The sequence below is a fragment of the Mus pahari genome, chromosome 5 (genome assembly GCF_900095145.1).
Source record: "Mus pahari chromosome 5, PAHARI_EIJ_v1.1, whole genome shotgun sequence".
Lineage (NCBI taxonomy): Eukaryota > Metazoa > Chordata > Mammalia > Rodentia > Muridae > Mus > Mus pahari.
The window spans coordinates 15,447,738-15,475,215 of record NC_034594.1 but is presented as its reverse complement, the minus strand read 5'-3'; the positions used below and the strand labels follow the sequence as shown (position 1 = coordinate 15,475,215).

The window sequence follows — 27,478 nt, the reverse complement described above, 5'->3', positions numbered from 1 at the left end:
CCTTCTGCCTTAGCCTTCTGAGTCACTAAAGCCTAGGCTAGCCCTAATCCATCAATCCTTCTGCCTTAGCCTTCTGAGTCACTGGGATTACAAAACAAATGGATTTCCCCATTACTCCTGTTCATTCCTAAAATCCAGACTCATAGTGGCATCAATCCTGGAGACACAAACTGACCAGTAGAGAAGAGCTCCAAGGGAACAGACCAGAGAGGAAAAGAACATACAAAATTATATATACATTCAAATATAGAATGACAAGACATATCTGTGTAAAACATGGCTGGGACATGGAGGGTTTCACACAACAGTTCCCTTATCCCCTCCTCACATGCACTTTAGATTAAGGATGGCAATGTGAGGCAATGGGAACAAGATTTTATAAAATGTTAAACGATTACAAATGAGTCAAGGATTTGGGAGGCCGGAGAGGGGTCCACCTCTCTCTCTTCCTTCCCCACTCATCTTTCCCTCCCTAAACTGAGAATGTATGGCGGCCTTAGAACTGAGAATACACTTATACACCCCTTCCCCTGGCACACTCATCCATAAACCTGCTGGTCATAATAATGCACACTGGAGTCTGTGAGGTAAAAGGGTGCAGAGAGCCTGCAGCATCTTGCTCTTTTGAGTGGTTCTTACCCTGGCTCTCCCTGCCATTAACTTAGGAGTGGCATTCAGTAAGAGCCAGGCTAAACTGGTAATAACTAGATTAAAGATGCTGGCAACCAAAGCTACCTTGTGCATTTCTTCACCAATCAGCACAGACTAGACCTGGGTACGCAAGCTCCCGAAAGATTTCTCTGTCTTTCTTCCCTGATCCCTCTCCACAGCCCCCACTGCAGAGAATCCATTGCCAAGAACCTGCTGCTACAGCTGGGCAGCCATGATAAACCTTCAAGCCCCTTTCTCGCTCTCCTTTTTCTTTCCTTGCTCCCTAACGATGTACCTAGGATCTGGTTACATCTGAAGCAACCGCCACATGGGCACGGCTGAACCTGTTTCCTCAGGCCCACCCACACTGTTGCCGGGGCAGCTTTGTAGCACCTGGGATCTAACTGTGGGCCCAGAAAAGAAAGAGAGTGGAGTTAGAAAAGCTTCCTTGGCCATTTTCTTCAGCTCCACTCCGTACCCCAGTACCCCAGGAAAATGTGTGTGTGTGTGTGTGTGTGTGTGTGTGTGTGTGTGTGTGTGTATACATATATGTATATATGAAGACATATGAATATACATGAAGACTATACATACACATATATATGTTTATATATGAAGACCACACACACACACACACACACACACACACACACACACACACACACACGATTCTCTTGCTTTGGTGTATGACCTTCAAACTCCATAGTTTCTCTTTCTAAGGCATTTTTCTAGTTTTACAGAATGGAGGCTTGTCCCTGAGGCCCTCCTCACTTTTAGTTTGATGATGAACAACATCTTATAGCAGGGATAGGATTTTTGAGTCAGAGGTACATGTTTATACATGTTTCATTCTGTCTCAGAATCCAGAGAAGCTAAATGACCCTACTAAATCTATACCTCGGTACCGCTAAGAATGAGAGGAACTATAACCCAAACACCCTGACTCCTAAGCCAGTGCTCATCAACATACTGGAAGACAGAAAGTATCCTTTTTTTTTCATGAATAATGTCCATTAAGCCTTACATCCCTCCATAACCAGGATAAACTGTTAGAGGTAGTTGGCAAAGGAGGTTATTGTGGGCACTGCAGGCAAGCAAATCTCCCTCCCCTTTTTTTTCTCTCTCCTTTTTTTTTCCTGAAAAAAAAAAATGTTTTCCTAATCCCTCATGACGTAAACATAGAGCACCATGGCCTAAAAACAACTCACTCAGAAACAGTGACTACATCTCCTTCATTCCAGCCTTGGGGGAAGAGAGGGCACAGGGTACCCTGCAAGCTTGCTGGTGGCCAGTGAAGACATCCTCTGGGGCAGATTCTATGGGGTGGGGATGTGCCACCAGTCACCAGGTTCTTCTCGGCTCCTGGATTTGGCAGCTGCTCCTCCTTCATGGCTTTGACCATGATGCAGTCAAAGCACATTCATCCTTCGTGGGGTTTCCTCATGGGGGAGTCAGGACCTCCAGATTTTTGTCCTAAGCCTGTCGCTCTGCCTCCTCAGCTCTCTCGGGAAGGATCTCTCCTTTCTCCTGTGAGGCCTGCTGCTTCTTGCTAGTCTGCTCTGCAGGGTTCCCTTGTTTCTAGGCTATGTAGGACCTGGATTTCTGGACTTTAGGGTCCAGGAAGTCAGCTGAGAAGGGGAGGGGGACAGGATGTGGGGATACCCTTAGCTGCTGCCTCCACTCTTGTCACTATGGTCGCTCTGTCCCGGTTGTCTTTCCCTGTAGTCTTGTTTCAACTGCAGCTAAGGTCTACAGGTCTAACAATGTAGCTAATTTCAACAGAGCAGGATTCAACGAGACTATTTCTCCCAGACCATTCCAGACCACTCCAGAGACAAGGAGCTGAATAATGATGTAACCAAGAATGGCTTCTTCTTTTTGTTTTTCAGTAGATGTGAAGAACAAAGAATGCTCAGTACAGTTATCAGCACTCAGGCACCTGCAAGGTCAGAGGGGAGTGACCCCTACCAAAAGACTGACAGTGAGCACACAGTCAAGGTCAATAACTAATAAAGTCAGAGTCAGAGATGGACAGAGTTGGGTTCCAACCAGTTCTAACTGTGGACAGCTTAGAGGCATGATCTCGATTGTATCCCTGGTTGGGTGTGTGGGCCCATGAGAATTAACCAGTCTCAGAGTTTCTGCCTTGGCCTGTATAAAAGGCCTCAGGCAAGGAAGTCCAGTGGTCATCTCCATCTCCCTTCCCAGGAGTCCCTGTCACTTTTCCTTAATGACTCAACCCGACCCAGTTTTCACTTTCTGTGTCTGTCCTGAATAAAACCTGCTTCCACTTAGCATCCATACTGGCTGGTTTTGTGTGTCAACTTGACACAAGCTCGATACATCAGAGAGAAAGGAGCCTCCCTTGAGGAAATGTCTCCATGAGATCCAGCTGTAAGGCATTTTCTCAAGGTGGTGGGACCAGTCCATGATGGCTGGACTATGATGGACTATGATCTGGAAGTATAAGATGAATTAATCCTTTCTCCGCCCCCCCCTTTTTTTTTTGTCATGATGTTTTCATTGAAGCGATAGAAAACCTACCTAAGACGGCTTACTCCTTTGAGAATCCACATCCCTTAATCTCCATTGGTGTGAGACAGTGGTCTTAAAGCCACTGTCTTAGGTCAACCTTTGATAACCTACAGAATTCAGCATCCTAGATCCTAAGGTCACACACAGCTGTGCTATAAGAGGGTCCCCTCATACTAAAGGACCTGGTCTCACTGATACTCTGACTTCGGGCTTCCAGCCTCCAGAGATGTCTGTCCGTTGTGGTTTGAATACGCATGCCCCTCCCCGCCCCCACCCCCACAGGTTCATAGGTTTGGTTGCTTAGTCCCCGGTTGGACTATTTGGAAGGATTGCAAAGTATGGCCTTGATGGAGGTGTGTCCCTGAGAGTAGGCACACGTCAGCCCCTCCCTCTCCCTCCCTCTGCTTTGTCTGCTGCCTCTGGATCAGTATCTAAACCTTTCTGCTACTATTTTCCAGTGCCGAGCCTGCCTGCTTCCTGCCTTGATGATCATGGACTAACCCTCTGAAACTGTAGCAAGCCCCCAGTTAAATGCTTTTTAATAAAAGCTGCCTTGGTTGAGGCGTCTCTTCACAGCAAAAGACACTATCTGTTGTTGGGAAGCCACACATTCCTAGGGTGCCTTTGTGAGGCCTGATGACATCATAATGACATCACGATGACATCAGGTCCTGTCCTCCCTATCCCACCAAATGATGTCATTCATCTTCTTGGCTGACACATACACAGGACATGTCCAAGGACACATTAGACTCTTCCTACCACTCAGTCATCAATCATGATCAAGTACTAAAGGACAGTCATCAAATTCCAGATGGAGATCTTTTAAATGCATCTGTGCTTTTCTCTAAGGGAAGCTGTCTCATGTGGTGGTTAAAGCGTGGACTGGGAAGACAAACTTCCTTGGTCTAAATTCTGTCAGGGTCTTTTATTACTAGGGTTAAACAGTCATTTCCTCCACTGAAACACTCGTGCCTGGAGCAACTTAGAAAGTGCAGGAGAATGAACAGGTTCTCATTAGTTATGAGAGCATTCCTGTAACATGTGGCTCCTTCTGTATTCTCGTGTGTGTGTGTGTGTGTGTGTGTGTGTGTGTATGCTGTATGTCTGTGTGTCTGTATGCGTATGCTGTGTGTGTTTGTACACTGTGTGTCTGTGTCAATATATGTGTGTGTGTTTGTGTATGTGTGAGTATATGTGCATGTGTGTGCATGGACATTCGAGTGCATGTTTGCACAGGTGCACATGTGTATGGAGGACAGAGGTTGACATCCCTCTCTCCCTCGTCACTTTGTTTGTTGAGATAACATTGATTTTCTGATCCTAGAGCTTGCAGATTGGCTCAACTAGCTGGCCACTTCCCAGATCTACTGTCACAGCCGTGTGTGGCCACGCCTGACTTTTAATGTGAGTGCACTCTACCCACTGAACCATCTCCCCAGCCCTGTGGGAAAGGTTATTTAAAAGCAGAGTTAATAAGTGAACTGCAACTGAATGGGACAGGTTTCTGTCCATCTGTAGACGGGCCCTGACTTAGGACACTCCACTCTGAAAGGGCTGGTGATAGGCAGTACAGCGCCCTCTGGTGGTCACAAGAGAACAGATGCCACAGCATTCCCTGCTGCTGTCCTTAGTCGCATTTATAGGTATGAGGAGCTATATCCGATGACCCCATCTAAGTCAAGAATTGCCACCATTCCCATAGCCCCTGATATCTTCCTGAAGGTTCTGTTCTCCAGCTTAGTTATCACGTTTATAGCAGTGAGCTATAATGTCAAACACTGAATCCCTAAATACTGAGCTGTTGTTTTGAGCAGGGGAAAAGAGCAAGGGCCCAGTGAGTTTCAGCTTATACTCTGAGGAGGGCATGCTGCGCCTTGTGAACACCAAGCCCCCACCACTGTGAGGCACAGTATCCCCGGCCCTGGCAATAGTAGTTAAGATGCTATTGCCTTATCTGGGTTCATTTGTAAACATCCTTCTTAAACAAACCGACACCATCAACACTGAAGTCTTAATATTCCACATAACTGTTGTCCAATGCAATCATTACTGGGGTTTTTAATTCACATTTCTAATCTATATTCTCAGTTTTACCTGCTCTTTCCATCACATAATGGAGTGGAAACCTTAATGTAAAAATGCACCCATCACCTTGGGAATCTGAAAAACATCTATTTGGTTTCTTTTCTCACGCATGTTTTGCTTTGGACTTACACCTAAAACAAATTTTAAAGTGAGGCTGGAGAGATGGCTCAGTGTTAGGTACACACAATGCTCTCGCAGAGGGCCCAAGTTCATGTCCCAGTACCCACCTCAGGTGGTCCCCCAAATGTTTATAAGTCCAGCTTCAGGGGCCTGACTCCCATTCCTGAACTACAAGGGCACCTGCAACACGCGTGCGCGCGCGCACACACACACACACACACACACACCACAATACAAAATATTTTAAAATATGTATGTAGAAGTTATTCTTGCTTGCTTCTGTGTGACATAATGTGATATCAGAGGATTTTGTCAATACTGAAGGTGGAACCCTTGCATACACTGGGTGAGCGCTCCCCCACCAAACTTCTTCCTTGCCCTGTGTTTCTTGGTAGAGTCTCCCTGATAGTGTGCAGCCTGGCCTCAAACTTATGATCTTCCTGCTCAGTCTCCTGCATGCTCGTGTGAACCATCACACCCAGGGTGATGTGATTTTTGAACATAATATAAGATGATTAAATCGAGCTAATTAGCTCATCTATCACCTCAACTATTTGACATTTTCTACGGGAAGAATATTGGGGTTTATTTTCTCAGTGACTAAATTGTATGGGATCGAGGCTGGTCAGATGGCTCAGCTGGTGAAGGAACTTGCCACCAAGCCAGAGAGAGCTGAATCCTGCAAGTTGTCATCGGCCTCCGAGTGCGTATGTTCGCACATGGCTGCACATATTAAATAACGACAAACAAAACAAAAAAATTAAAAGCAATGTATGGCCCCCAGTTATTCATTCTGCTGAGCAAGAGCTATAAAAATAAAATGTATTCCTCCCATGTAACAGGCGCTGGCCCTCTGATTATTCTCTCTCTTGTCTCTCCAGCCCCTGCCTCCCTGTAATCATTCTAGGCTCAGCCTCGGTGACTGCAGAGTGTGTGAAGAATGTGACGGCATGTCTGTGAGAAGACGTGGTCTTTGTCCTTCGTGTCTGACAGACCTCACATCTAATCCTGTTCTCCAGTGCAGTCTTGGTCCTAAGGACACAAACTGCTCTCTTTCTAGGAGAACAACATTCCATCGCGTGACTAAGCCACACTTTCCGTGTCTGTTCATGTGTAGGTGGGCTTCAATTTCCATGTCATGGCTACCGTGAATAATACTGCTGTGGTGAGTGACAGTCTGAAAATGTCTCTCGAGGCACTGATTTCAAGTCTTTGGGTGAATACTGGGAGGTGGGGGAAGGGCCATCCTATAGCTCTATTTTCACGATGGCTGTCCTAAATAAAATTTTTCTCTAACCATGGACTTTGTGCTTTCTTCACAGCTTCGCCAGCACCTGTTACCTTTCTACAACAACAAAACAAAACAGAAAACATTTCCGGTCAGCGAGCTCCTGGGGATCCATCTATCTGTGTCCGCACAGCTGGAGTACAAACATGTCACCAAGCCTGTTTTATTTTTTCGAATGTGACTTTGGGGTATTGAATTCAGGTCCTTAAGCACTTTGCTCTCTGAGATATCGCTGTGGCCCCAAGCCTTTTGTCTTTATATATTGATTTATATCAGGCACTCATGAGGCTAACTAACACATAGGATCATAGTGATCAACTTCTGTGACTTGGGTGACCAAGGGTGACAGTCTTCAGTGCAGGATAGAGTCAGGAAATGGCAAACATCCAGGCCACGCCAGGGGATGCCTGGCCTAGGGCCAGCTTACCTGAACTGGGTCCACAGGCACTAACCCTGTGCACATCTGTCGTCTAAACAGCATCTGTTTCTCCAGCTTCCTCCTCTGAGTCTTTTCGAGCCATATGTCATCGAAGCTGAAGTGTGAGTGTGGAGGGGCCCTCCTGAACTGTAAAGGGACCTCTCTGGGGACTTGCTCTGCGGAGATGGAGGGGAGGGTCCGTGTCACTACTTCAGTGGCAGATACCGGCCTGTGAGTAGGCTCTCTGTAAGAAGTTTTCTGATCATGGGAACAATTGAGCTTCTTGTCTGGTAGGCTTTCCTGGGCAATGTAGCTCTAGAGAGCAGAGGAGACGACATCAGAGACCAAAGCAAGCATAAATCAACTGGTAATGCTTCTCTTCCCCCCAGAGTCTTTCAAATACAACACTTTATTTCAGCTTATTTTCGAAGTGAAGATTACAATGAGATACCTCATTCACAGTCATTTCGTAAAGTATTAAAATTAGACATAAAATAAATCTTATTTCTGTTATAATATCTACTATAAGACCACTTCAAACAAGAAAGGCTTCTGATTTGGCCAAGGGCCAAATCTGTTAAAGTACCTAATGAATGTGACAAGACCATTAGAAATATCTGTGTATGCGCAGAAACACATGTGCACATGCATGTGGTGGCCAGGGGTCATTCTTTGGACTCAGTCACCACATTTTCTGGGAAAGGGTTGATCATTAGAACCTGAGGCTCACTGAGCCGGGCTGGCCAGCCAGCAAGTCCACTTCCCCAGGGTTGAGATCGCAAGTGTATGTCACCATGCCTAGCTTTTGGATGTGGGTTCTGGGGACTGAGTTCAAGTCCTCATGTTTGTGACGAGAGCACTTTCCAAACTGAGCTGTCTTTGCATTCAGTGCTCTTGCTTAAGCAGAGAGAACCGAAACAGGACAGACACAGCTCCCACCTCCCCAGCCACTCTCACTGTCTCAGTTCAGGGGCAGCACTTAAGCATCGCAACCATTTCAAAATAAATCCTCCAAAGAGCAGCAGGATACTTGGAATTTGTGTTCATATCTTTACTGTCTGTTCTTTGAAACCAACTCTCTGGGAGAAGGAACTCTCCTTTTCCCCTGTTCACAAAAACTCATCCATTAAAAAACAGCTCAATCAAAAGCTCCAATATAACCATAGTTCCCTGACATTGGGGTTTATGATTCTCCCAGAAGCCATAGCTTAACAAATAAAAAGCCAACTATTAGGTGAAGGACACCTTTCCTCAAGGTGTCAGAGGTGTCCCACAGACCCTCAAACAATATAGGCTATCGGCATAGCCCCTTGTTGCCTGCTGAGACTTGACAGTATATCCCTGTTGCTGCAGATGGCACACACATTGGTCACAGTAGACATGGAGGCATCAAGTTGGTACTGGCCAGAAAGCTTCCTCCTTGCTGGCTAACTCTCACAGGACTGGAAGGTGCTATGCAGGCCTCGGGGGGAAGGGGGTCATCAACAGTCTTTCCCAGCTGTGTAACCCTGTAAGCTACAATAATGACCAGCACTGCAAGATATGCCCATGGATCTAACAGAAGCACAAACTATCTTATGGGCGTAACCAACTTGTTTCTGATTGGTTTCGAGATCCACAGCACAGGATATGTGCTTGGTACTGCAATTCTGGCCAAGAACCTATGGATGAGGAACCATCTCTAGCCCCTTACTATTAGTATTCTGCTAAATGGACTCAAACTGCCCTCTACATTCTTATCTCTCTACCCATAGGTTATCGCAGCTCCCAGACTTTATCATACATTTCTCTGTGTAGATGGCAGTTGATGCAGAAACTCACAGCTACTCAAAGAATAGAGAATAAATGTCAGTGGAATGTTCAGTTACAAGTGGGACATCTATATCACCCCCAAGGGTCATGGACCATCACAGAAGAGGAAGTAGAACTATGTAAGAGTCAGAGGTTGGGGAGGAGTGGAGCCAAGCCATATCTTCCATACAAGACATGATCACTGCACTCATGAACTTGTAGTAGCTGTGGCCTTGTGGCACAGAGAAAGAAGGGGTTTATGAGCTGAGGACCTAGTCGAAGATTTCTAAGGGAGGGAGGGAGGGAGGGAGGGAGAGAGAGGAGAGAAATTTCTTTAAACGTGTGACCCTTGGCATGTTGATCACTGTTCAGTGGAGCAGCACAAATTGAATATTTTGGATTATTAAAAAGAGGAGGGGGAGGAGGGGGAGCAGGAGAGAAAGAAGATGAAGATCAAAAAGAACAAGAGGAAGAGGGAGGAGAAAGAGAAGAGGAAAAGGAAGAGGAAGAGGATGAAGAGGAAGAGTTGGAAGGGGCGTGGAGGTGAGGGGGCCTCTACAGGAAGGAGTTACAGGAAGGAGGGGGATGAATAGGATAAAATATATTGTATCAAATTCTCACCAAATTAATAAACATATATCTTAAATTACATAGAAATTAAAGAAAAAAATACCCTTCAACTATGAAACTAAGGGCCTGGAGAGATACTTAACACTTATTGCTCTGGAAGAGGCACAGTTTGGTTGTCAGCAGTCACACTGGGTGACTCTCACAACTGCCTTTAACCTCAGCTCTTGGGGACCCAACAATCTCTTATGAACTTACACACACACACACACACACACACACACACACAACTTTTAAAATGTAAAGCCCTACAATTAATTCCAATTAACTTTCTCAACTCCAGCTTGATGTCAGGAGCTATGGATTTGATGATGTCATCTCTATTATTGCTATCTATTCTTTTACTTGGGAGCCTCACAGGAGGACATCATTCCTCCCAGGACTCTTGTTGGGGAACCCAGCTGGCTACCTTAAGGAATTTCCTCAGTTGATTTCAGCTGCATGTTTTAAGTTCCTGATTGGATGATGTGATATGTGTGTGTGTGTAAATATACATATATACATACATAATAAATAGGTATATACTCAATATCATATGATATTACATTATATGATATGATGTAAATATATATTTACAAATAACTGCTGTTATTTGTAAATAACAGTGCTCTGAAATACAGAGACACTTAGTTATGGTTTTTTATGTGAAGCAAACATTATCACACTGATAGAACTCTTATTGTATATGAACAAATTATTTTAGAAAATTAGATTATAAGCAAGGAAGACTGAGGGATTTAAATTAAGCAAAGTTTCTACATGTCCCTTAACTTGGTGAAATGCCTATACAGGAGACCAGTAGATGGTAAGGTGTATGTATACAACATAATACCTGGCTGCTGTCACTTAAAAATGAAATATATGGCATATACATTAAATTAAACTCAAAAAATATTCAGGTAGCCCATAGTTTTTTTTGGAAGAAACCAGAGAAGTGAAACACAGAAAAACTAAAATGGAGACATAAACTATAGACCATGAATAATTATTATATTTTGTGTGTGGTATGTGTGGTATAAGTGTGTGTGCCTCCTCCAACAAGGCCACACTTCTTAATCCTTCTAATCCTTCTCAAACAATTCCACTCCCCAGTCATGATGCATTGACATATATGGGCCTATGGAGGCCTGTCAAAAATATACATGTAAAAATTCTTTAAATAATAGCTAATGTGATTTAACAGTGTTTTGAGAATTATACGCCACAACTAAAAGGTACATGTTCAGTACTTAAAGGGAAGGTCAATGTTTAAAAACTCAGAATTGTACACATTTTAATAGGTCAAAGAAAAATCATATGAATATATCGGTGGATTGAAGAAAACTAACATAGTACAATAGCTACTCAGGTTTGATACAAAGAAAACTCTGAATGGACTAGGGAGAGGGGGCGGACCCTCGTTATGATGAAGAGCATCTACAGAACCCTACAGCAGACATGGCTGATCTTGAAAGACTGGCCACTTTTCTTCCATGACTAGGGACCAGCCTTGCTCCCATCATAGTGCTTAACACAGTACTGACCCTTCTAGCCACTGAAATAAAGCAAGAAAAAGAAATAGAAGGAAAACCAATCTGTCCCTTTGGTAGATGGCATGAGATACAAGTTGAAACACACAGATCTGTTACATTTCTACATATCAGCAATTAATATATATATAAAACCTCAAATTTAAGATACAATGCCATTTACAATAGCTTATGTGTAAATCAAACTAAAATTTTCTAGAACTGGAAGACAAGAAGATCTGGAAAATGAAGACACTGTTTTATTAGTTATTCAGCATGGTAAAGACTCTGGTTGGGTCTCAGTTCACACCACTTAACCCTGCTTCCACCAAAGTCCAAGCAAAGACGTTTGCAGGTGAAAGTTAAGATTCTTCTAAACTTTGTATGGAAATGCAGAGGAACTAGAATAAAATAATTCTGAGAAAGAGAAAGAGGGAGCAGTCAGTTTACTAGGTCTTAAGGCATTGTTCATTGACAGTCACTAAGATCTTGTGGAACTGAACACGTGAGAGACTCAGATTGAAGTCACCACAGGAGTGGAAACCCATACGGCCCATTCAAGACCTAACGCTGCAAGCAATTCATTGCTGCATTAACTGACTACCCAGAGGTGGAGAAATGAACTTCTACCTGAATCTCACACCCTAACAAGTTTTTCTCAAAGTACAGAAATCATCAGTATGGAGGTTCCTCACAAAACTAAAAATAGCCCTACCCTATGGTATGACCCCAAGTCAACATTATCCCAGAGACACTGCACATCAATGCGTTCTGAAACACTTTCACAAGAGCTAAATAAGGGACCAACCTCTCCTTCAACAGAGGGATGGATAAAGAAAATGTGGTTTGCCTGCACAGTGAAATTAAGCCAAACCGAGACAGATAACTGCTACATATTGTCTCTCATCGGTGGGGCCCTGATTTTTTAGGTTTATAAAATCACATATGAAACGGATGACAGGAGAGTGGAGGTGAAACTGGGTAGAGGACAGAGGGATTGGTGGGATGGAGACAAGAGAGAGTCATTAGCAGGGCATGGATGATGTAATATGCTCAAAGTACATTGCATTGTGGGAACACAGTCAAAATAATGACATTGGACAGATAATGCCTCTCAGGGCACTGTAAGGTCCCCTGTCTCTGCCTCCCAGGGCTGGAACTTCAAGTGGGATGCCATGCCAGTTTGGCATACCCATGGATTCTGAGGATCCAAACTCTAGTCTTTATCCTTTAACTGGGCAGCCATCTCCCTGGCAATTTTTCAAAATCTAAACTTGTACTTGTCCTGTGAGCTGCCAATCATGTGGGCTCTTGACCTGAAATGAAAATGTATATCCACTATGGTGTGGTGCATAAACATTCACAGGAGTTCTAGATGTGATACTTAGGGTCTGAAAGCTGCCCAAATGTTTCTTAATAGATGAATGGTTAAAGATAGACTATTACTCAGCTTTGAAAGGGGGTTATTGATAACATGAAACAACTTAGGCAGGCCTCAAAGGACTTAGGCTGAGTAAATAGCCAATCTCAAAATACGACATTTTTGAAATGTAACCATTGACTGGGCTTGGAAGTGATTCAACCAGGGCCGGGAGGATAAGAGTAGAAAGGAATTTAGCCCAAGGACAAGGAATTTGTGTGTCTTGCTTATGACAGTCACTGATGTTCTTACACTTGATAGTCACTGCATAAACCTCTGTCCATGATATAAAATAGAAGCTGTGTAGCTATAGATTGATCATCCCTTGTATGAAAACAAATAAACATAAAACACACAAAACCCCAAATTAGAAAACTCCATACCTGACCTTAGGCCGTGACAAGACAAAGGAGCAGTAAAGACACTAATGATGTTTTGTTTTGTTTTGTTTTGTTTTCTGAGACAGGGTTTCTCTGTGTAGGCCTGGCTTGTCCTGGAACTTGCTCTGTAGACCAGGCTGGACTTGAACTCACAGAGATGCACCTGTCTCTGCCTCCCTAGTGCTGCGCGTGTACCACCACTGCCCAGAAGACACTAATGAATGACCTATGTGTGCCAGCCATGACACCAGCGAGTTCTTGCCTGAGATTCCTTTTATATTTACATGTGTGCACACATGTTCATGCAGGCTCCATTGGAGGGCAGTGGAGGGCTTTGGATCCCCCAGAACTGGAGTTATGGGTGGTTGTGAACCTCCTGAGGTGGGTACAAGGACTGAACATTAATCCTACGTGAGAGCAGCAAGTGCTCTTAGCCTCTGAGACATCACAGCCCAGCCTTGCATTTAAACTGAGGGGTCATCCTCAAGCTGTCTCATCTATGTCTATGGCAATATTGTAAAGCTGCAAAGGTAATTAAAACTTGACATACTTTTTGTGTTCTAACTGTTGAGTTTTGAGCCTTATTTGTGTGGTGATAGTTCTGTCATTGGACATGAGAGCTACAAATGGGGGTTTAAACGCATCCTCGGAGGGTGGTGATAGAGTCACTTATATACATACTTCTGACATTCTAAGAAACCCTGAACACCCTCCAGATACCCTATCCTTGTGTGTGTGTGTGTGAGTGTGTGTGTGTGTGTATAATATATTGTATTCTGTATTTGAGATCAGTGAAGTAAATTTCCCTATGGTGTCTTTTAATATTTAATATTTTTTAAATTTTATCTTAAATCTGATGCAAAGGGTGTTAAGGATGTAGCTCAGTTGGTAAAGTGACTGCCTAGCATGCATGAAGCCCTGGGTTCAATGCTAGACACCCCACAAAATGCTGGGCATGGTGGTTCATGCCTGTCACCTTAACACTTGGGAGATGTGGGCAGGAGGATCAGGAGCTCAGGGCCATCCTTGACTACACTGCAAGACGATGGCCAGCCTGACCTCTATGAGACCCTGTATCAAAATAATAAGAAATCTATAGAGTTTAGTGGCTTGAGGCACCTGCAGCCATGCCTGGCCACTTGAATTCAGCTCACTGAACATTGTGAAAGCAGAGAGCCGATTGCCGTTTGATCTGAAGCAGCCCCTGCCCCAGAAACGCTTAATTAATTAATCACCTCACTCACCTCATTCCCAGGATGGTCCCTAAGGAAGGGCACTGTGCCCAGGCCATGGTAATACTGGCACTCACTCCTGTCTTCCTTCTGGTCGTTCTGGTTTAGTGTTTGCAGAGAGAGTAAGAGGCTCGCCCTGGCCTTGGATGCCTTGGGCCGTTCGGGGACTTCTGAACTTCTGTTGGTGTCCTTGTCGCTTCTGAGAGAGACCATGGAGACCGCACTAGTCCTGCCTCTAAGGCAGAGATCCACCCTCTGCGCCCCAGCCATGGGACTCCTGGGCTTGGGACTTGTAGGTCTGCAGGGCATGTCTTGGTTCTCATAGGTCAAATGGCAGGCAGAGCTGCAGGGGAGGGCATAACTGATGTCAATCTGCGTTGCCCCAGGGCTGGTGGCAGAGGTCAGCCAGGAAGACTTTGGGAAGACCCCAGAAGAGAGGTGTGCACTGCTTTCCTGGGTAGCAGTGCGTCCAATGGTCGGTTCACTTCTCCTCCGGTGTTCCGGAGAAGCCAGACGGCTGGAGGACAGAGTTGCAGGAGAGTTTAGGGGTGTCCAGGGCTCCCCAAACACATGGCTGTCGGTGTCAATTGTCCACTTCTCACAGTGGCTTCTGGTGGCTGGTGGGGAAGAGCAGAGGAGTTGGGGAAAGTCTGGTTCTGGAACCCCACTCACTAAAACGGGTCGTTTGGAGCCTTCCGCGTCTTTGCTTCTCAGAAACGCACGCCAGGAGCCCTGGGCTCGCCTGCGCTTCTCTTTCTCGCCTTTGACAGAGCCAGTATTTGTTTTCTCCGTAACTTTGGCCTCAAAAAAATTGGTAAAGGTCTTATGGGCTAAGGCTAGCCTGGCTTTGATCCTGCTCTCTGTTGCTTTCAGTCTCTTGATGTTGTAGCTTTCTGGGGAAGGTCCTTCACCGCTGAGGTCCCCAGATGTCCCTACTTGAATCATACCAGATTGGGTCTCCAGAGATACGCTCTGGTGCACGTGGTGTAGAGGTGGTTCTCCCTGGCAGGGACTGTGGGGGACCCTTTCTTCGGGGCTAGAGCAAACTGGGTTCAAGCCCTCTGAGATTAAGGCCTGGCTGTAGGGTATGTCCCTGCCAGGCAGCTCCCTGGACCAGGGCCTGTCAGTTCTTGAAGGGGTCATCTGAAGACAGGCAGGGCGCTGCTCTGACTCCAGCAAACCCTGCTGAAACCCGCTGCTGCATGGTTCCTGGAACCCCTGCGTTGTGGTGCTTGAAGCCAAGACTCCTGAAAGGGGAACCTCTACCTCGCCTGCGCACGTGCCGGAGATTTCCACAACCTCCGCATCGCCTGTGCCACACCTGCGTTCTGAGCTGGGCAACTCCTGGTTCTGCTCGGTGTGTACACACTCAGACCCTAAGTCTGACCTTTCCCCAAGCAGCTCGCCCTCCAGGGTCTCTTCTGAGCTCAAAGTGTCACCGGAAGCAGTCCTAGAGACTGGCACTCTCACATGCTCTATGCCTTGGGCCAGCAGCTGAGGAGCCCCACCACCCGCCTCTGCCCCTGGACATCCCGGCAGCTCACATTCATTGCCACACTCGGGCATTTCTGAGGCCCTGGGAGACTCATAAGCCGCAGCGCTTGTCCCCTTCTCTGGAAGGTGCCCACACTGTGATTCTAGGAGACAGCGAGCCTTCCTTGTGGAGATCTGCCTCCCTTCCTGCTTTACTGCTATCATAATGAATTTGCAGCTGTGCCTAGAGGCCCCGTGGGCTCCCCGAGCCTGCGGCTGGCCAGAAGGGAAAGGCTCTGGCTCATCCCCAGGTCCCTGTGCACACTCACTCCCAGGGTTGCAGTGAGATACTCCCACTGTTGAAAAGTCCAAAAGACTTTGCAAGGCATTCCCATTGCGTTGGAGGTCTAGAACCACGCCCTCTTCTGCTGCTTCTAAAGAGCCAGTTACATTTGATTTCAGGTCTGTCTTTGGGGCACAGGCGCTATCTTTCTCTTCTTCCCAGGTACCCGCAAGCCTTCTGTTGCACACAGGTACCTCACCATGGCAGCAGCGTTGTGGGAAGAAGGAGGCCCTATCAGGCGGCTTTCTCTCCTCCTGGAGAGCACCCGTCTGGCTTCCTGCCTCTCCGGAGATGTTTAGCAGGCGCTTTTGTTTACTGATAACATCAGCAGGGTGGACACCTTTGGGCTCCTCAAGTCTGCTTTCTGAGCTGTGCCCTGGCTTGCATTCAGCCGGCCTGGGCACTTCCTCTTGGCTGTTGAGCTTCAGCAATTCTGAAGTAAGGTGGGAAGGAGCTGGGCATGACCTAGAAGCCTGTTCTACCTGGTTTTCCAGTGGAAGGCCTACACAGGGTGTGTCTGGAGATGCCCTCTTAAAGCTACAATCACTCAGCTTGCACTCACCCTGCAAAGGAGGGGCCCTGCTTTGAGAAGTAGGAAGTAAATAAGACAGCTGGGTGGGCCCAGGGGAAAGGGTGTTTCGAAGGATTGGGTGGTCGGGTTCTATTTCTGTCCCTTCCCGCAAGTAGGGCCAATTTGTACCTTTCTGCTTCAGAGGCTCTTTAGGACAACCTAAAGGAAACAAAGCTATAGAATGGGCCCTGACCAGAGTCTTTACCTGCTGGCAGAAGTGCCCTTGAGGTGTCTTGGCATTGGCACCAAGATTTTCTGGGGCACTCTGATGACACTTGGCGTCTAAGAGACGAGGTGTGCCCGATCGAGGTTGACAGGCTGTGCCAAGGAAGGGGTGAACCCAGAACAAGTCTGTGCCCACTGTGGGCCTTGGAGCCGGCCCCTTCTTGGTCCTGATCCACAGAGGGAAGTCATTGTGCTGTGAGCCTATGGGAGGTATCTTTGCTGCTGCAGTCCTGATGTGGATTTGTGGCCAGCTCTGACCTAATTCACAGTGTCGGCGAAAGCAAGGACAGACCACAGGGGCATCCAGATAGCCCCTAGACCTGGCCTTTCGCAGGTGGGGACTGCTGTTGCTGCCGGCATGCTTTGAGAGGCACACAGATGCTGGCACAGACCCCTGTACCAAGCTAGTCACACAGCTGCAGGGGCATGCTGCATCCCGTTTTCCAGCAGTCAACATGTGCAATTTACTTAGCTGAGAACCTGCCTTTAAGCCCGAGGGTAGATCCAGCTCTTCTTCTGTATGGAGCCCTTCATCACAGACCAAATGCCGCCCTTGGGGAAGTCCAACTGTTGAGTCCTCAGGGCATCCCCAGCCTGCTTCTCTTTCTGTGGAGAGGCCAACTCCACCAGCGAGGTCACCCGGGAGGGACTCTGCCTCAGAAGCACTTTCAAAGGGATCTGTTTTTGTATCCGATCGACTTTCGCTCTTATGGGACAGTGTCTCCAAGTCCTCAGGGTTTGTTTCCTGATGCCATTCCTGTTCCTCTGGGTCTGCAGGGCATGGGTGGAGCTGGTTGTCCTCACTCTCTCCCTCACCTGGAGGGGGCACGCCTGGCTCTGGAGTCTAGAAGGGCAAGAAGAGAAGAATCAGGGGAAAGGTCCCAGGACTTCAGCAAGCACATTTATACCATTAGGCACACCTTAATAGGAGGACAATGCCCTCCATCACTTCCCAGATAGCCCCAGGAAGGAAGCAAAGGATCAAGAGCTACCTTGCATTAACACAGGAAACAAGCGCAGAGGGCGGAGACCTTGCCTCGTTGTGCGGAGCCTGTCATGCAAACCTGACAGCCTTAGTTTGGATCTCTGGGACTGAAATAAAAACCAGGTGCAGTAGCTCAAATCTGTAATCCCAGCACTCCTACGACAAGGTGGGAGGCAAAGACAGGAGCAAAGCTAGAGGCTTGAAGACTTGAGCTAACTAGGTGTCGGCAGCAATAAATAAGAGAGACTTGATCTCAAGGTGGAAATCAAGGACTGACAACCAAGGTTGTCATCTGACTTCTATATGCATACTCTGGCACATACATACCTCCCCCATATGAACACACAAATACACAGATGTGAACAATTACTGCACACACACATGCACACATACACACACACGCACATGAACAAACAAATATAAATATGACACACACATGAACATATAAATATAAATATAAACATACACCACACATATGTACCCATATATCCCTTCACACACATATGCACACACACTCACACACACAGAAACATACAAATACAAATATGACACACACATGTGAAGATACAAATACATAAACATGAACAATCATTGCACACACATGCGTACAAACATACAAATAAAAATATGACACACACATGAACATGTAAATACAAACATGAACATACACCACACATACCCATATATATCCTTCCACACACATATGCACACACACTCACACACATACACATACACTCATGCATATACACATTCATACACACACACACGAAAATACAAATGCATAAACGTATATACATCACACACATACATACCCATCCATGCATACACACACACACACACACACACACACCTAATCACACACATATACATTAAGACGAAAAAGGGAAAAGCCATGAAAAGAAACCCAAACCATGGGGAGAAAATGTCATACAAGTTAAAACAAAGTCATCAAAAGACAGAACAGGCCATGCATGCAAGAGCAGTCGAAGTGCACATAAGCGTGCCATCTGAGTCACAGCGAGGAGCGCCCGTCTGTGTGAGGTACCCGGCAAGAAGAGACAGATTAATACTTGTCTGCCCTCGACTCTGTCTGTTCTTGTGCAGCCCAGTAGTTTACAGCAAATGCTCTTACATTTAGAATTGTCTTGAGCTCCCATGGCTGGAGGCAGGAAAGAAGACAGGAAGTCCTGAGACTGCAGACACAGGATGTTATGTATGCGCAAGGCAGCTTAAGAGAACGAGGCAGAGACTCTCTCTCTCTCTCTCTCTCTCTCTCTCTCTCTCTCTCTCTCTCTCTCTCTCTCATCTGTGTGTGTGCTCCCATGTATCAGTCACATCTGGGATCCACGAATGCGTGGCATGGCTTGCCTTTTTGTTTGAGCCGGAGTCTCTCACTGGCCTAGAACGTCACCGAGTAGGCTAAGCCAGCTGGCCTCGCCTTGGTGGTCTTGAAGCACTCCCCCTTTGCCCACCACACCTGGCTTTTGTGTGATTCTGGAGAATCAAACCCAGGCCCTCTTGTTTAAAAGGAAGCACCGTGCCAGCCATCTAGCTACACTTTTCTTTTTTTTAAGACACGGTTTCATTATATAGCCTTTGCTGGCTTGGAACTCCCTATGTAGAGCAGCCTGGCCCCAAACACAGAGACCCCTCAGCCTTTGCCCCAGTGAGTGCTGAGATGAGACATGTGCCCCTGTGGCCGGCTTACACATTTCTTAATCCACTGTTTCAGCCATGAACTCCCTTGCATCCATTTAAAGAGTACAGATCTGAGTTATACTAAAAAAAAAAAAAAAAAAAAAAAAGAAAAAAAAAAAAAGGTACCCACCTGCAAAAATCCATTTCTATGTCCCCTTAAAGGTCCCTGTCCCTTCCAGGCAATGTGTCCTACCTCCTGGTCCTTCCCAGAGTCAGGGATCTTGATTTCTGTTAGTCTTGAGTTATCTGCCTGAAGTTTGACTTGGGCAGATTCTGCAGTATGTCTTTTGTGGTCTGGCTTCTTCCCTTTGATGTGAACCCTATCCAACACATAAGGCCGATGATAGCCATGCACGCAGCCTAACACAAAACTATAGACTTATTTAAAACGTGAGGTGTGTGTGTGTGTGTGTGTGTGTGTGTGTGTGTCTGTGTTGCGCATGTGTGCATGATACAACTATGGAGTTCTGAGGACAGCCTTGGGAGATGATTCTTCAGGTGTCATCAACATTTTGCTTGAGACAGGGTCTTTCATTGGCTTGAAACTTTGCCAGCGAGTAGTGAGCTCTGGTGGTCCACCCATTTCCATTTGCCCATATCACTATTGCTGGAGTTACAGGGGAACACTATAACAAGGCTTTTAACGTGGGTTCTGGGGACCTGAACTGAGCCATCTCTCCAGACCCCCAGGAATTGATGTAAGAGATTTCTTAAAGTAAAATTGCTTTTAATTCTCCACAATTGGGAGAAGGAAACTAACAAACACCAAAACTGATGATGCGCAATGCTTTCAACTGAGGTAGAAAATGAGGAAGCACACGGTACACACCTTCTGATGTGTGGCAAGGCCGGGAGGAAAGGAGACATTAAGAGTGATGCTATTCAGGGGGGATATGGAAATGACATAGTGGGTACGGTGCTTGCTGAGAAAGCGGGGGGGGGGTCAGTGTCACCCCCCGGGGAGAGGCTGTAGCCAGGGCAGGTCTTCATGGCTGGTGAGCCCCGCCTTACCTTCCATGTGCTTAGGGAAGACATTTGGCTGAGTCCCAAGGAATATAAAGGCCTCTAGGGGGAAACCTATCTAAGATTACCAAAGTATCCATATTACAACCCTGACATAGTCTGGGCAAGGTATGAGAATACCATGTTTAGTATTCCTTAAAGGGAATAAACACTGAAAAACCAGGAGGTTTTTAAAGCTGTTGGTTTGGGTGACCCAATTAATTCAGCTGGCCCTCCATGTGCATGGGTAAAAATCAACCTCAGACTAATAGTGTGTGTGTGTGTGTGTGTGTGTGTGTGTGTGTGTGTGAATTTGGAGGTCAGAAGTCATCCTCAGATGCCTTTCCTTCGGCACCTTCCACCATTTTTTTTTGACAAAAGCTGTTTGATTGGCCTTAAGATCACTGTGAGAGCTCGTCTGGCCATCCAGTGTGTGCCTGTTTTGGCCTTACTGATGCTGGGATCATCGACACATGGACTGTGCCTGACTCTTCACAGGTATTGGACTCAGACTCAGGCCATGACACTTGAACAGCAGCACTTTACCACTAAGATCCTAAAAACATGTTTTTAAGATAATCACACCTGGGTCTGGGAGGTGACCATGAGAACCCAAGTTTGGGTCCCTAGGACTCACCTAAAAGAGACCCAGGTTCAGTGAGTGACCTTTTCTCAAAAGAGTAGAACAGAGAGGAATAGAATAGGACACTGGACATCCTCATCTGGCCTCCACACATGTGCAAGCACATGCAGGCACATGGAGACACACATACACACACTACATACACATACATACAGACCACATACACATACACCACATGCACACACATACACACAGATACACATACCACACACATACACACACACCTTACACATGCATACATACACATACATACCACACACACATCACACACATACACACATACCACACATACACATACACGCACACCACACAAACACACACATATACACATGCATGCATGTGCACAGACACACATACACTAACACATACTCCATCTGTTGCAATTTGTACACTTCTATAATATGCATAAACGACCTTATAATTGTCAGCATAAGTTAATAGCACATAAATAGAAATAAAATTACAAAACAAAAAGTATTAGCTCTCATAGTAGAACTAGGCTATGACCTAGCAGTGACTGGAAGTCAAAGTTAGAGGCAAGAAATATCCTTAAGCCCGTGAGGCTCAGAATGTCCTAGGTGGGTCAGAGGATCATAGTCCAGTGGCTTTAACAAGGCGGGCTCTCCACCTTCTCTTGGGCAGTGTGCCCTCTGAGGCCTCAGATACGAGGGCAGGAGTTGGCTTTTCTCCCCTAACAAACACTGGGCTCTCGTGCGTTTTTTTGCAGGGCTGAGCTGAGAACAGGGTGACACAGAAACAGAGTGAGTGACTGTCAGGGTCAGGCTCTAGCCCTTCCCGTCTCCCACCTCAGCTTCACAGCTCTGCTCTCTCTGGAAACACACTCCTCTTCAGCAGCCTGAAATATCACCACATCTCTGTTCAACCCCTCCAAATACAGTCCACACTTAATCTCCACGCCTCCTCATGTGTCACTTCCTCTTTTAAAGAATGTTGGTATTCGTGGGCACAGTATGCTCTCTAAATGCAATTTCAGCTGTCTATGCAGGAATGATACAGGTGCTTCGGATTCAAACTCACACCCTCACACTTGAACAGCAAGCACCCTTACACACTACACTGTTCCCCCAATCCCTACACTCCAGGCTTAACATGAGGGATTTTAATGAACTCGACAATTGTAACATTTTTCCTAATTCCCATTATGATTTCCCATTCGACCCAAGGTTTATTAGAAAAATATGTTAATAGATTTTTTTGTTTGTTTCTGACTTTTATTAAGTTACGCTGTGATCTGAGATGCTGCCTATATTACGCATATATTCTGAAATTCATTGAAACTGGTTCCGCCGCATGGTGCGAGGCCTGATTTCACAAGGATCTCGGGTGTTTGGGCAGAGTATGACTCATGCAACAGATCATGGCAGTGCTTACTAAGCACTCCTTAGAGGAAGCCCATCGGCTGTGTTTAAATCCCCAGCGACCTTACTAGTTTCCCCTCTGCACTGAAGCATGCTGACTGAGGGCTTGTCCCTTCCTCGTTCAGCACTGTCATTCTCCGTGTACGCCCTTCAACTTTACCTCAGTGAATCGGGGACCAGTGCGGCACTGTCAAAGCCTCCTGGGACTTTACTCTTTAGTGGGACTTTATTGTCCTAACAGTGCCTGTCCCTAAGGCTACATTCCCACACAGCAGCTTGCTTTCTACTTCCCCTGAGCATTTCCAAAATTCAACTTTTCAGTCCCTTCTAGCCAGAGTTTAGCCAGGAGTATGTACTGTGATGACTGACAAGTCTGAATTACAGGCTCCACCCCACCCTCACCCCACCCCTATCCCCCCACCCCGTACCTGCTCTATGAACTGTTTTATGTCCTAGGAACTCGGGTCAGACACTCAATGATGACAGGATAAAAGGCTAAGGTCTGGGTCCTTTGCTGCAAGGGACGTTTGGGAGCCATCTTGCTCTCGATGGGTCCAGAATCACAGGTTCCTGCTCTGCAGACATTGAGCTGCCTCCAGCTCCCTCAGCACTGGCTCAGCTTGCTGGGGCTAATGACCTTCACATTGCCAAGTCAATGCCTTTTGGTTCTTTTTTTACATCTCTTTTCCCTCTCTTCCGCTTACTATGTGTGTGTGTTGCTACATTTGGTGTGTTTACGGGTACACGTGCATGTGCAGACGCCCCTGCACATGTGTGAGGGTGTGCATGCACCTGTATGTATGAACTCTAGGCGAAAACATGGGCATCTTCCCTTTTCATATCTCCACTTCTGTTTTCTTCTGTTTGGTTTTATAGCCCTGGCTGTCCTTGAACTCACTACATAGACCAGACTGCCTTCAAACTCAGCAAGCCCCTCCTACCTCTGACTGCCTAGTGCTGGGATTAAAGGCAAGCACCTGGCTATCCACCCTCTTTTTCTGAGATAAGGTCTGTCACTAGACCTGGAACTCACAGCTTTGGTAGCGAGTGGGCCAGTGAGCTGCAGAGATCTCCGTGTTCTGTCTCCCCTGCACTGGAATTACAGGCAAGAATCTCCACACGCAGTTTTGGGATAGGTGCTAGGCATTAGAACTTAAGTTCCCTTGCTTACACTTTACAGACTGAGCAAGCTCTCCTCAGCCCTCCTTCCTCTTCCATTGATACATAGCTGATATGGGGAAATCACCCTGCCTTTAAATTACACTGACCTAGTATTAAAAGTTCACTTGTGAAGTTCCTGAAAGTTAGTTAATGCCAGTTGCAATTGTTCCTGTTTGTCCCGCCCCCTTGAATGCCTCTGTTGGCCACCTCCAGATGATGGTCATTGCTTTCTGCCACCATAGATGAGTTTGTATTTTGTAGAAATGTTGTCTTTCAGTCTGCATTAGGGGAAGGGAGCACTGCTTCTCTTTTCTGTCCTCAGCTCCACACATTTACCTCACGACGCAGCCCTGTTGTGACACTGCTCAGCACTCTGCCCCTTTGTTTGCCAGGAGGGTTGCAGAGGGTTGACCGTCCTTCCACAATTTATTCCTGCGCTCACCTGCTGATGGTATCTTGGCCACGCAGATTTGGGCTTTTTCAAATAAAGCCACAGCAAGGTTTGTGCACCAGTCTTTTTATGGCCATAGGTTTGTATTTTTCTTGCATAAACACTGAGGTGTGAGTGTGGGGATGGTGTTCTGTGCCACACATATGTGTTTGACCTCCTTACCTTTTTAATATTACATCTTGCTCTTCTATTTTGTGTGTGTGCATGTGTGTTGGGGACTGGGTGGAGGAGGTGCACATGCTTGCTACAGTGCACATGTGGAGGTCAGAGGCCTTTTTTTCCCCACCATGTGGGTCCCTGGGATCAAACTCAGGCCATCAGGCTTAGTGACCGGCACATATCTAAACTGAGCCATTCAGTTGGCCTGAGTTTAATTTCTTAAGAAGCTACAAGCAGTTTCCCAATCCATTTAAAATGATTGATCAAATAAAAACGGTACAGTCAGCTGCTGGAGGGTTTGGGGGTGGGCAGGCTTTGAGTTACCTGCTTAGGGCTGCAGAGGGAAGAGGGAAAGGGAGGCCAAGGAGAGAGGAGAGGAGGTGGACCAGAAGCACATGGCCAGGAGAAACAGCAAGCATTTAGGGAAGTGCCCAGGTCAGCAGTTAGAAAAGTAAATTAGAGGTTACCCACCCCTCAGTAATTGTCAAAGCCAAATAATATAACCCAAGTCCGAGTCTCATTCATTAGTGAGCCAGACAGGGATGCATTTAAACCGGTTCCATTACACTGTGACCTTACCTTTGATGGCAAAGAGGCCTTTGCAGAAGTGACTAAAGGACCTGTGGGAGGAAGCTAACGTGTAATGTCTCCGTGGGGTGTTACGAGGAAAAACAGGCAGGAGTCCAGGCAGGTGTGTGTCAGTGGGAACAGAGGCTGGGTGTTCACGGAAGGGCGGTGAGCCAGAGAGCATGGGTGGGAACATTCCTAGCCGCAGATGTTTCAGCCCCAGAGCAACCTGAAAGCAGGGAACGGCCCTGCCTACACAGTACCCAGAGAGGCACTGCTGGCCTTTCTGACCCCCAGAACTGAACAATAACCAACTGATGTTGTCTTAAGCAACTATGTTTGTAGAAATTTGTTAGTATCACAATAGGACATTGATGGGTAGAGCAGCCTTGTGGGGTGGGGATGTGGGGGGTTAAGTTCTTGCTATGTAGCCCAGGCTACCCATGAACTCTTGACCCTCCTGTCTTGCCTTTCCAAGTACTCTGCCTCAGCCTGCCCCACTGTCTGTCTCTGCCTGGCACTTATGGAGTTAGAGGTGTGTGCAGTCATTCCTGGCTTTTTAGGTAGGTGCTGGGATTTGAACTGAAGTCCCTGTGGCTTGCATAGCAAGTACTTTTTCCCATTGAGCCTCTCACAGTCCCAAGAGTGTGATCTTTTAGAAAAGATTAGAGACAATAGAAGAGATTCCTGTAAAAGGAATCTGACGGGGTAAAATTTATAACGTCTGTTCTGTGGAAGATAGTGTGAGAAAGACAGAAGGACAAACTAAAGACTGGGAGAAAATTGTACAAATGTCTGTGTGACGGCGTTATAGAGCTACAATATATAAAGAGCACCCAGAACTTAATAGCAAAAATAAGTAAGTCAGTTAGAAAGTGGGCAAAGGCTGTGAGTTACCATTTTACCAAATGAGAATCATGGAAAGAGTGTTAACTCTGTTTGCTGTTAGGTAAATTCAAAGTAAAACCTCACCAAAACACATCTACCAGAATGGCTGACATTTTTAAAAATGAAAGTGGGAAGGAGAGGGAGTGGGCTGCTTATACAGCTCTGGGGGAGGGTGCAGCAATGACTCTGCCTTCCCGATCCCCGCCTCTCTTCCCACAGACCTTGGGGCACATGAGCACACCAGCTCAAGCCAGTATGGAGGAATGTGGTCCAGCTGCAGGGAATCAGGGGGCAGTCAAACATGCCAACCTGTATTGTTGGACTTTGAAGCAGGAGGTGATGGGGAGTTAGCTCTGGACTTAGAATGCGCTGGAAGACCTGAGTTCACTCCCCAGAGCCCTTGTGTAAAAGCTGGGCATAATGGCAATTGCTTGTAATCCCAGTAGTGAGGAGGCAGAGCCAGGAGAATCTCTGGGCTCCCTGGCCAGCTTGCCTAGCCTTCTTGGCAAGTTCTTAGCCAACGGTGGTCAAGGGTCATAAAACAAGTTTGGTGGCTTCTGGAGAACAGCATCCAAGGTTGACCCTTGACCTCCATTGGCACATACATGTCCAACAGTAAACAACAAAGAGACCCTTCATTAAGCCAGGCGGGAAAGGATGACCAAAGCCTCCCTCCACATCACCACACACACACACACACACACACACACACGCACACGCACACGCACACGCACACGCACACGCACACACGCACACACGCACACACACACACACAGCAATAGCCAATAGAAGAATCAGATGCTACTGACGAGCCACCCATTCTGACTCATTTCATTTGTCCACCTGGAGCTGTAGGGATGTCACCCCACGCACAGGTGTGTTGTCAGGTGGCTCACAGCCACCTCAGTCATTACATCCATGAACCATGAGTCAGTGTTCTAGGCTACTCGCCCAGGCATGGCCAGCATGTTAAATGCTGCTACAAGGGCATCTCCATATATGTATCCTCTGTTATCCTCAGTGTCTTCACTCTCAAGGAAGGGATAGCTGCACTGCATGAAGAATCTGCAGCTGGCAGTGAAAACCCTGTCAGTTCTGAAGATTTCCATTTGAAATAGATTGTTTTCTCTCTCAGCAATTGAAAAGGACCCACCTTTGCTCTTGCCTCTGAGGTCTTAGGTGAGAAATTGCTATCATTCAAAAGAGGAGGAAGCTTTGTTAGGAGTGAAAAGGAGCTCAACTGGAAGGGGTGGAGGGGATCTGATCAAGGGGTGTGTGTGTGTGTGTGTGTGTGTGTGTGTGTGTGTGTATTTAAAATCACTTTCCTTGGATGTTAGGATTTTTCCCATCCTTAGTTTGTAAAGCTCAGTCATAGTCGAGTCTAATACTGCTCTGCCTTGGCATGGAATTCCTCTTGTTTCTACTATCTGGGGTTTGACTACTAAAATCTATAGGTGTATAACTCATGGCAAATTTAAGACATCTTCAACCATCATTGTTTGAACATTTTTGAGGGCTCCATTCTGTCTCTTCTCCTTTGAGACTGAGGACACGTGAGCCCCCCCCCCCCCCCCGCGTGCTGTGATTTGATTTCTGCAGCACCTGAAACTCTAATGCTGTTACACCGTTACCACTCACCGCCCAGTCTGTTTAGCTCTGGCTGACTAGATCCTCTGGACATGCCTTCAAAAGCCCTGACTCTCTCCCCACACTACCTCAGAGCCCGTCTGCAACAGTTTGCTCTAACATAGATTTTCAAGTTTTTGGTTCATTTATGAGAAAAAGAGAAATCCACCACTAATACCATTCTAGCTCGGAACAGAGTGGGGATGGGCGCAGTCTGTTGGAGATGTGTGCCTGTGCACACATGGAATC

At 46.5% G+C, this 27,478-nt stretch overlaps 1 protein-coding gene and 1 pseudogene across 3 annotated transcripts in view; both read right to left on the bottom strand.

Annotated features, from left to right (window-relative positions):
* Arhgef4 (Rho guanine nucleotide exchange factor 4) overlaps positions 1-27,478 on the bottom strand; it is a 136,180-nt gene that overhangs the window by 74,510 nt on the left and 34,192 nt on the right. For 2 of the 3 annotated variants that reach the window (XM_021197307.2, XM_029539390.1), the window contains exons 2-3: positions 14,071-17,514; positions 7,110-7,415 (exon numbers count right to left, since the gene is read on the bottom strand). In XM_021197307.2, coding sequence (XP_021052966.1) covers positions 7,110-7,415; positions 14,071-17,514 — 3,750 coding nt within the window. The remainder of the gene's footprint in view (positions 1-7,109; positions 7,416-14,070; positions 17,515-27,478) is intronic. The other variant, XM_029539391.1, reaches the window with a different exon arrangement.
* On the bottom strand, positions 1,884-5,852 carry LOC110321298 (annotated as a pseudogene).